Raw genomic sequence first — 10,590 nt, 5'->3', positions numbered from 1 at the left:
TCACAACAACAATCATTCTACACAACCATCCACAATGTCTGGTCACGCTCTTCCCTGCTAAAACCTTACAGTCCCCAATCTACCTCAGGTTTCCTCTTCTACACAGAATGTAGTCGACCTGCGTACTCCTTCCTCCACTCTTCTAGGTCACTCTAGTTCCTCCCTCTTTTGGAAATAATGTTGACTACAGCCATTTCCATTCTCTTGACAGCATCCACCACCATCTGTCCTTCCTGGTTTCTTTCCTTGACACCAAACCTACCCATCACTTCCTCATCCCTTCTGTTTCCTTCACCAACTTGTCCATTCAGATCTGCTCCGATCACCACTCTCTCCTTCCTGGGAATACTCTCTATCACTTCATGCAGATCTTTCCAAAACGTATATTTCTCCTCCCCATCACCAACCTGTGGAGCATAACTACTGACAACATTTAGCATCGGACCTTCTACTTCTACCTTCAGACACATCACCCTATCTGACCCTCTTTTCATCTCTACTACTGTACATTCTTTGCCAACTCCTCCTTCAGGACTATGCATACTCCACTTCTCTGTCTATCCGCACCATGATTACAGTTTAAACCCTGCTCCAATGCTGCGAGCCTTGCTGCCCTTCCACTTGGCCTCTTGGACACATAAAACATCTACCTTCCTTCTCTGCATCATGCCAGCCAGCTCTCTATCGTTGCCTGTCATTGTCCCCACATTTAAAGTTGCCACCCTCAGTCCTACATTCTTGACTTTCTTCTTCTCCCTCTGTCTCCTGACACGTTTCTCTCCTCGTGGTCTTCCACTAACAGTAACACAATTTCCGCCAGCATCCTGTTTGTCAACAGCACCGGTTGCGGTCGTTAACCCGGGCCACGATTGAGCTGGTATGATGTCACTTAGATGATCTCGCATATTATTTTTGGCAGAAATGTTTGACATTGGATGTCCTTCCTGACATAACCCTCACCTTTTTCTCGGACTTGGGACCGGCACAACTGGTTTGTGCTCCCTTGTGGCTGGTTTCTAGAATCACCACAAACATGTCAGTAAAATGTTTTTCAAAAATTATTTGCAAAATTTAATTGAATTTATAGTGTGTACATTTGTAGTGTACTAATATTTAAAAAATAAATAAATAAATAACAGTATTTTTAAAAGTTTTAGAAGGTTTTTGACCATAAAATATACTCACTATGTAGTAGATAATATATTTAGTTATTTTTTTTAAACAGTCATTTCTGAAAGAAACACATTTATCATTAAACTCATTTACTGCACACAAACTGTTTAATACACACCATCAGGAAAAAGCAGTCTGTTTATATCACACACTGGGACTGAACTGAGCGATTTAGAAACAATTCCAGCTTCAAACATGTCAAAATTATTACCCCTTGATTACTGTAAAGAAAATGTAAATGCTTCAAGCAAAAATAAATAAAACAACATTTACAAATTAGATGTTGCAAAGACATTTTGGGTAAAATCAAACCCTTGCAAGTAAATAGAAAAACGTAAAAAAAAAAACACTGCTCACCTTGAAAACAATACTTTATCACTTTATTGATTCACAATTTATATTTACATAAGAAACACTTTATATAAAACAATCATAAAGATATCAACCAATCTCTTTAGCCCTTAAAAAACAAAATAATTCTTAATAAAATACAGATTATCACAAAACCCATACAAATGAAAAGAAAAGCAATAAAATCAGAAAAAAATCAAGTTTACTGACGGAGTGCTATTTTACTCACAAATGACAAGAAATACAGAAACTTTGAAAAAAATGTAGTGAAACATTTACAAACTGGTTCTGGACAATGCATTTTAAATTAAAATAAAATAAAAATATAAAATTATTGGTTACTGGGTCTCCAGGCACAGCAATCCATAGAATTTACAAATAAAATGACAATAAAATGTATATTTTAGATTTCTACCAGAAACTATAATTCTTGTTGACATTTGATGCAATGATGGGGTTCGCAAACCCTGATGTTGGTAATGAATTCATAAAGTAAAAGAAGAATTTTTGACCCTGTGACATACATTCATAATCCAAGTTTAGTGTCCTTATTGCACAGTCGTAAACACTTCAATAAAATATTTCAATAATTTTCTTCTACGTATGTTTTTTGGCTCAACTAGAACAAGGCACAGCAGGTTGTTTTGGCTGCATGGATGGTTTTTATAAACTTTTTCACAAGGCTTTGGTCAGATTTCACATTTCTCATATATTTATTTTCAAGTTAATTGTTTTTCCTCTGTCATTTTCTTGAGGTCTCATCCACACACACACACATGCACACACACACGCGCACACCTCTGTACATTACTCCAATTCCACCACACACTCACAAATGCACAGGATGTTTGATTGCACAGTTGCTCCGTAAATCTGGTTAAGCTACCTCGCTCTTCTCCCGGGGCTTTGCAAACTGGAATTATTCTACCGTCACAGACTTGGCCAAGTTTCTGGGACAGTCGACCTGAAAAGAGAGAGCAAATTGTTACAGAAAGGTTCATGGGGTGAATTAACTGTAGGCGTCTGGTATTTTACCAATGGCAATGTTCCACTTGGTTACATCGCAAGGGTAGGACTTAAAACTTGCTCTGCAACCAGCCAGCAGAAAATGTTGGTTCTGTTCTGGCTTCAACTTTTGGTAGGAGGTCTAGATTTATATGGTCTATGCTGTAGACATAACTCTCCCTCACGCCTTAGTGGAATTTAGAGTAACGAGTATGTTTTTAGATGGAAAAGAAACCCGGAGTACCCCGAGAAAACCGACACAAGCACAGTGAGAACATGCAAATGCTACACAGAAAGGCTTCAAGGAACCAAAGATGTTCTTGCTGTGAGGCAGAAGAGCTAACTACTACAGCAGGCTACAATAATATTTATTTTTCATTAGAAATTAATCTTGTAATTTAACAAATATTCAAACAGGGATTTGTTGACATATTTTGTACCATTTCATTGTAAACAATGCCATATAGCCATTGATTAATTTGAGCTGGATCGTGCCAGGACAGGATCTGGGAATGCTCTTATTTTGACATGGTGCATTCCAGTGACTGTTTGCTTGGATCCAGTAACTCTCAGGTTTACTAAAAATAAAGTTATGAACAAATATGACTGTCTTGAACGAATAAACTTATACTGGATATATAAACTACATAAACACTAATTTTAAACACAACAGCCAATTACGAGCTTCTTCATATCACGCACCAGCTGCCGGCCGCTTCAAACAAAGCATTTCTGCCTCTACCCTTAAAAATAGCCCCGCCCCTAAAAGTCCAAAGTCATTGCACATTTTTATATATAAAAAAAAAATAAAACCTCAAAAATATAATTAAACAGCACAACTACATTGCAAATCAGTTTGACAGTTTAAGTGAGTTATTAATAATATTTGATTATTTATTAAAAATACAAAGAGAGAAATGTTTGATGTGTATGATTCACATCACGTATCAAAACCACAATGCTAATTTGTCAAAATAAGAGCGATCAAAATGTCAAAAAGACAGTCCAGTTCATAAGGAAAAAAAGGCTTCTCATTGCCCTTAGTTGAACAACCAAGAATTGAAGCACCTGAAGGCAGCGGCAATCGAGTTTGAAGGAGGAGCGAGCGAGTGGTGTGGGTGAGTGCCGACTGTTTGACAGAAGGAGAGCTGCCCTACTCACACAAAGAGAGAGCTGATGTTGTTGCTCTCTAAAATAGTTATCAAATCAAATGTTTACAAATGTAGGTAAACATATTCAACCCGTTCAAATATACACCACAGACCACACACACACCCTCCAGCTCGTCCTCTATTGGCGTTATGGCATTGATCGGTTTACAAATGAAGCCCTGCTGATAGCTCTTTAAAGTTGGGGTAGGCAAAAACACAAAAACTTACATCGAATCCTCGCAGGACAGCCAGGTGGAATGAGAGCAGCTGCAGCGGGATGACGCTGAGGATGCCCTGCAGGCAGTCCACAGTCTGCGGCAGCTCAATGGTCTGGTAGGCGTTCTTTATCATCTCAGAATCTTCCTGGCAACACAGGATGATGGGTCGACCCTTTTGAAGAGAAACCAAGAGTTTAAGCTCATTTATACCGTTTGCTGTGTTTAAGCTAAGTCTCGGGCTCGTTTTCCCAATGGAAGGACCTACCGATCTGGCAGTGACTTGCTGCAGGGCGTTCTGACACTTGGTGTAGCAGGAGTCACGCATGATGACCATGATGACAGGCATGTGTTTGTCGATGAGGGCCAAAGGACCGTGCTTCAGTTCTCCAGCCAGGATGCCCTCCGAGTGCATGTAGGTGATCTCCTTAATTTTCTGCATTTGGAATACAATACCGTAATCTTCCATGAAAAAGATGTAAGCTGTCCGAGTTTACAGATGCAACATGTCAAATTATTTACACAGAACTGTGACTGAAAAGTTATAACTTGATTTTTTTTTTACTTTAGAGCTGACTGAGTGTCACAAGTAGTCTGCACAGATCAGGGCCGGCTCAAGCCTCCATGTGGCCCTAAGTGAAATTTGGTTTGGGGCCCTCTATTTCTGTAATAATGTGGATTACTGCAATTAACAGTCAGATGATCAGATCATTCACCCACCTAATATAAACTCATTGCAACTCTGACAGCCCTGTTTACATTATCCTATATGTATATATGTGGTAAAATAAATAAAATCATATAGAAATCATTACATAAATAAAAAAAATTAAATTCCACTTGGGGGGGGGGGGGGGGGGTCCTAGTGGCCCTGGGGCCTTAAGCAGCTGCTTAGTTTGCTTATGCCTTGGGCGGCCGTGGCACAGATTATGTTGTTTTAATAAACACATGAGAAATGCCAGAAACTTCAGTCTCAACATTTCAGAAATTAACTGGTGGGTTGGATCAAACTATACCAGTGGTCACATCTGGCCCATGGGCCTTGAGTTTGGCACATTTTCTCTCAGGTTATAAATACAACGTGCATTTATTTAAACTTATTTGAAACTTAAATTTTGTGATATACAAGGAGAAAATAATAACAGCTTAAAGACAGCTGTGAAAAATCAAACTCACCAGGGCTCCCTCAAGGCAAGTGGCGTAGTTGTAACCTCGGCCCATAACCAAAAGGGATCTTTGTTGATACAGTTCATTAGCAATGGTCTTGATCTTCTCATCCAGGGACAACACATTTTTTATCAGCTCTGTTGAGTGTGGAGGAAGAATGAGTCAGAAAGCCATCTTAAAGAGACACCATAAAGATGGTGGGTTTACACAAGAGGCCCAGCATATTCATCCACGTTTAAAGATTTAAAGTTTGCCCGCACACTGACCAGGCAGCACCTTGAGACCGTTGATGATCTCCAGTCTTCTCTTCTGCAGGGAGAGTCTGTCCTCACTCATCATCAGGCCAAACATGGTGAGAGCCACAAACTGACTGGTGTAGGCCTGGACACAACAAACACCAATTAAAAAAAAATAAAAATTCCCAAGTGGTCTACATTAGACAATGGATCATTACATTGCACCACATCTGTAACCACTGAGCTACTGCTGCGTTTCTATAACTTTATAAAAATACAAAAGCCACAAACAAACCAAGAGAAGCTTTATTTCCATATTTCAGCCTCAAGTCAGGCTAATTTAAAAATAAATGCCCATGGAAATGTTTTTATTAACCCATGGGAGCATACCTTGGTGCTAGCCACTCCTATCTCTGGTCCAGCATTGATGTGGACTCCACAGTCAGTTTCCCTGCAAATGGAGCTGCCCACGGTGTTGGTTATACCGACGGTTAGAGCGCCTCGGTCTTTGCAGTAGCGCAGAGCCATCAGAGTGTCTGCTGTTTCTCCTGCAGAGGCCCAGAAAAGGAGAGCTTATGGTCATTATGTGTGAATATAGCTCAGACAAAACATAAAAGGAAAAAAGGGCATGAGCGTGTCAACAGGTCGAGTCCTTTTCATAGTCGATGAGACCAGTGGTTCCCAACCCTGGTCCTTGAGGAACACCATCCTGCATGTTTTGGTTGTTTCCCTGCTCCAACACACCTGACTCAGTGATTTAATTACTTCATCAAGTTCTGCAGGAGCCTGTTAATCACCCGTTCATTCAAATCAGGTGTGTCAAAACAGGAAAACAACTAAAACGTGCAGGATGGTGTTCCACAAGGACCAGAGTTGGGAACCACTGGATTAGATGAAGAGAACATGTCTCCTAGTGGTCAGGACTGCCATTACTGTTACCTGACTGGCTGATGAAGAAGCACACATCGTCTCTGAAAACAGGTGTGTTGCGATCCAGGAAGTCACTCGCCAGCTCTACCATGACAGGAAGTTCGGTCAGCTCTTCAAGGAGCTGTCTGGTCTGAAAGCACCAAAAGCAGAATTCCTTTACATCATTCAAATACTGTTTAAATAATTAAACTTCCCCTGTGACGACTGGTTAATGTGTTTGATATGAAATGTAACTAGATAAATTGCATTTCCTGTGAAAATGCAGTGTGAATGCTCATTGTAGAAGAACTTGCTGAAAAACAGCTCAAATTATCTAGGAACAAATGTTGAAATGGAATAACAAGCCTAAATTAGCAGAAGAAAGCAGAAATAACTCATTTACTGAATTGGGTTTAAATAAGCAGAAATGAGCATAACAATTATGAATTTAGTAAAAAAAAAAAAAAAAAAAATACTGAAATTAACAAAAAATAGCTGAAAGTAACTGAAAAGGCAGAAAGAGGCTTAAACTACCAGATGAAAGCAAAAAGAGCTGAAATTAGCTAAAAAAAAAAGTAGAATTAGCTGAAAAAGCTAAAATTAGCATACAGTCAAATCATAGATGAAGTGGCAAAAAAAGCTGAAACTTGCAGAAATCAGCAGAAAGGAGCATAAACTGAAACTAGAGGAATTGCATTTCCTGCAAAAATGCAGTGTGAATGCTTATTGCAGAAGAACTTGCTGAAAAACAGCTGAAATGTAACTGAAATGGAAGAACAAGCCTAATTTAGAAGAAGAAAGCAGAAAGGACACATATTTGCTGAATTAGGTTTAAATGAACAGAAGTGAGCACAGCAATTTGGAAATTAGCTATAAAAAAGCTGAAAAGAGCAAAAAAAGAAAAGCTGAAAAGTAGATGAAAAGGCAGAAAGAAGCTGAAACTATCAGAAAGAAGTGGAAAGAGCTGAAATGAGCTAAAAAAATGTGGAATTAGCTGAAAAATCTAAAATCAGCATCAAAAGAGCTAAATAGTAGCTGAAAGAGCCAAAAAAGCTGAAACTAGCTGAAAAGAGCATGCAAAGTTGAAATTAGCAGAAAGAAGTTAATTACACTGAAAGTAATAGAAATAATCACAAATTAGTGGAAATTACCTGAAAAAGCTGAAATAAGAAAAAAAAAAAAAAACAGCTGAAATGTAGCTAAAAAGCAGAAAGATGCTTAATTTACCAGAAGTAAGTTGAGAGAGCATATTTTTTTGCTAAATTAAGCTGAAAAAAGTTGAAATTAGTGCAAAAAGTGTGGAATTAGCTGAAAAAGCTCAAATTAGCATAAAAAGCTAAATAGTAGCTGAAATAGCAGAAAAAGCTGAAACTTGCATAAATAAGCTCAAAGGAGTATAACAAACTGAAATTAGCAGGAAAAACGTTAGAAGAAGCACAAAAATTTTCTAGTTAGCAGAAGGAATCAGAAAGGAGTACAAAACAGCTGAAAGTAGCTGAAAAACAGCTTAAATTTGCACAAGGAAGCTGAAAGAAGCTGAACCAGAACAAAATGTGAAAGGAGCAGTAAAAAACTGTAAACAGAGCTAAAGATTTGAAGGATGTAAAATGAGCTCAGTTCATTTTCTATGAGGAAAAAAATGGCAGAAAAGGCTAAATATTTCAAAAAGCTAAAGTTTCACCAATACCAAAAGTCATATCAGGATTATCCTGAAAGAGCTGAACGTTTTGATGGATGATTTGTTGACATAGCTTAAAAACTGCGGGACGAGAATCATGAAAAAAAACGTACAGAAGACAAACGGATCACAGTGTGAATGCTTCATAAACATCCACACAGCTCTCTGGACTACAGAACGTAAAACAACGAAACACTACGTTGGTTTTACTCACGGCGACTGCAGCGTGGAAGCTGGTGCCACAACCGATCATGATAAGCCGCCTGCAGCGTTTGATCTCCTTCAGGTGATCCTTCAGTCCTCCAAGAACCACTTAGAAAGGAAAATAGAAAGCAGTACTATTTGTTAGAACAGCATACACTTGAACAATCTTCTCTTGCATTTAGGAAAAAGTGATTTTATTTATAAAAAAGGACCTCCATAAGCTCACATATCACGTGATTGCTCTGTCTTAAACTGAAAATAATTGTGGTTCAACATTCAAACCAACGTTTCAGTTGTTTCATTTACCCATATGTTTTACGCTCTAATTACTTTTGCATACTTTCTTATTATAATCTTTCATAAATACATTTTAAAAAACCATTCAGCTCATTCAAGAGATGGGCTCTGCAAATTTTAGGTTTTGTGACTTTTATACTTTTTCAAGGTACCACTTCACAATGAGGCTCCCCTTATAGATGTCTAATAAATAGTTTATAGATACATTTTTAATTCCTCTATTAAACCTTTATAAATCATTAATAACTGCTTATTATGCATTAATTAAGGGTGACAGAGACAGACCTGACCAGTTTGTTGCCAAACAGTGAGCCAAATCTGTCACCTATATATTTCATCTAGAATTGTTTCAGACTAACTTACTTCCTTGCGAGCACAATAAGCATTTGTAAACCTATTTTTTAGGATATTATATTAGATGTAGATACTTACAATGCAGTGATAAAGCACAATATTATGTGCTAAATAAATATGTTTACAAATGCTTATTGTGCTCACAAGGTAGTAACTTAGTCTGAAATGTTTAATATAACAACTTGAAATGAAATATATAGGTGAACAGATTTGGCCCAATATTTGGCAATAAACTGGTCAGTTCTGTCTCCATCACCCTTACTTAATGCATAATAAGCAGTTATTAATGATTTATAAAGTGTTTATAGAGGAATTAATAACGTATCTATAAACTATTTACTGGGTATTAGCCATCTATAAGGGGAGCCTTATTGTAAAGTGGTACCATTTTCAAAATATTTAACTTCATTTATAAATATTTTCCTCACAGAAATACACTGAGATGTTTTCACTTTTTTCAAAATAACGATTCTTTTTGAGATCTGCTTTTGACTATTTTTGACTTTTTATGTTGCGTTCAGTCTTTACCAAGCTTTTAGCTGCTTTAAGCTAGTGTACTCCTTCTTTTAGCTTTCAGAATTCAGTTTCTTTTTCTTCTTTTTTTTTTTCCTAACACTCAAAGAGTCTGACTTCCTGAAATATACAGGAAAAAAAATGGTGATTGCAAATCACTGATCACCTGTGTTGGTGTCAAAACAAATGCGGCCTCTCATCGTGTTCACCACCGACTCTGGCTGCTCAAAGATCTCCTTCTGCATGAAGGCTTCAAAGTTTCCTGCAAAAGAAAGAGAAGCGGTTTGTGGTGACATGCTGAATGTTCTCCTCCCAAACAGGAAGAAAACTGCTGAATACAAACTAAACATTTCCCAGCAGTGAAAGGAGTTCCTCTACTCAGCCAGCAGAGGGCGATCACACATCACCTCGATGTGATTCATCATGTTTTAACAGGACATTTATGACTCTGTGATGATGTCACTTAAATCAAAACTACAGAGTGAGGTTGATACAGAAGGGTGGTGTCATGCTGAGGCTGATCTGACCTTTCATGATCTGCTGCAGCTCCATCTGCAGGGTCTGAACTGCCCTCACTGGGTCTTCACCGGCCTGCCGGTTCATCCTGTGGATGGAGAGGTGTCCTCCCTTCACGACTGCGACATCATTGTCCTCCAGGTACAGCACTTTGTTGGTGTGCTCAATGATGGCGCTAGAAAGAAGTACAGAAACACAAATGTGATGATGTGTAACGCCGGGACGACTTGTTTGTTTTGTTCCTATCTTTCTGATCACGCCTGGAAGATACGGTGGCTGATGAGAGCGCGGAGTGACAAATGATGAAGAGCTCTGTTTGTTCTGCGTTCACCACAGGACAAGCGGAGAACTGCTTCCCTCACCTCGCGTCCGATGCGAAGTAGTACTCCACGGCGCTGCCGTCCCCGACAGAGCTGATGGCGTTGGAGCAGTCGGCCTTGTTGTGGCTGTTCTTCTCCTGCACCTCCTCCTTGAAGTGACCTAGAAAGCCCAAAAGTCAAGAGTCAGCGTTGTTCTATTTTTACTGACTCCAATGTCTTCCTCTTGGCTATCTGTTGAAGTAAAACAAAATAAAAGATTGTGAAGTTCAAAGAATGCATCAATCTTTTTAGATTGGCACTTAATCACAATTAAAAGGATAGCTGGATGTTTGCACATAGATAATGTTTCCCATGCTTTTTATGACACTGAACCAACAAAGAAACCAGAAGTGAGATTGGATGGTCTACTATCTCTTGCTCACTGCTGACTCATGAACCAAACTCATTTTGAAACTTTCAGGAAGTAATCACCGATTAGCATTGAATAACATTTTTTTTTTT

The 10,590-nt window shown here is 38.5% G+C and overlaps 1 protein-coding gene across 1 annotated transcript in view; it reads right to left on the bottom strand.

The window, feature by feature from the left end:
* Positions 1 to 2,004: 2,004 nt before the first annotated feature.
* Positions 2,005 to 10,590, bottom strand: part of gfpt2 (glutamine-fructose-6-phosphate transaminase 2) — a 28,348-nt gene continuing 19,762 nt past the window's right edge. Inside the window, exons 9-19 of the mRNA XM_037675874.1 lie at positions 10,132 to 10,249; positions 9,781 to 9,944; positions 9,420 to 9,515; positions 8,100 to 8,197; positions 6,238 to 6,358; positions 5,689 to 5,846; positions 5,329 to 5,443; positions 5,072 to 5,199; positions 4,164 to 4,331; positions 3,909 to 4,070; positions 2,005 to 2,488 (exon numbers count right to left, since the gene is read on the bottom strand). Coding sequence (XP_037531802.1) covers positions 2,444 to 2,488; positions 3,909 to 4,070; positions 4,164 to 4,331; positions 5,072 to 5,199; positions 5,329 to 5,443; positions 5,689 to 5,846; positions 6,238 to 6,358; positions 8,100 to 8,197; positions 9,420 to 9,515; positions 9,781 to 9,944; positions 10,132 to 10,249 — 1,373 coding nt within the window. The 3' untranslated portion in view covers positions 2,005 to 2,443. The remainder of the gene's footprint in view (positions 2,489 to 3,908; positions 4,071 to 4,163; positions 4,332 to 5,071; positions 5,200 to 5,328; positions 5,444 to 5,688; positions 5,847 to 6,237; positions 6,359 to 8,099; positions 8,198 to 9,419; positions 9,516 to 9,780; positions 9,945 to 10,131; positions 10,250 to 10,590) is intronic.

Source organism: Nematolebias whitei, chromosome 4 (assembly GCF_014905685.2).
Source record: "Nematolebias whitei isolate Nwh7 chromosome 4, NemWhi1, whole genome shotgun sequence".
In the NCBI taxonomy this organism is placed as follows: domain Eukaryota; kingdom Metazoa; phylum Chordata; class Actinopteri; order Cyprinodontiformes; family Rivulidae; genus Nematolebias; species Nematolebias whitei.
This window is presented reverse-complemented; position numbering and strand designations above follow the sequence as displayed.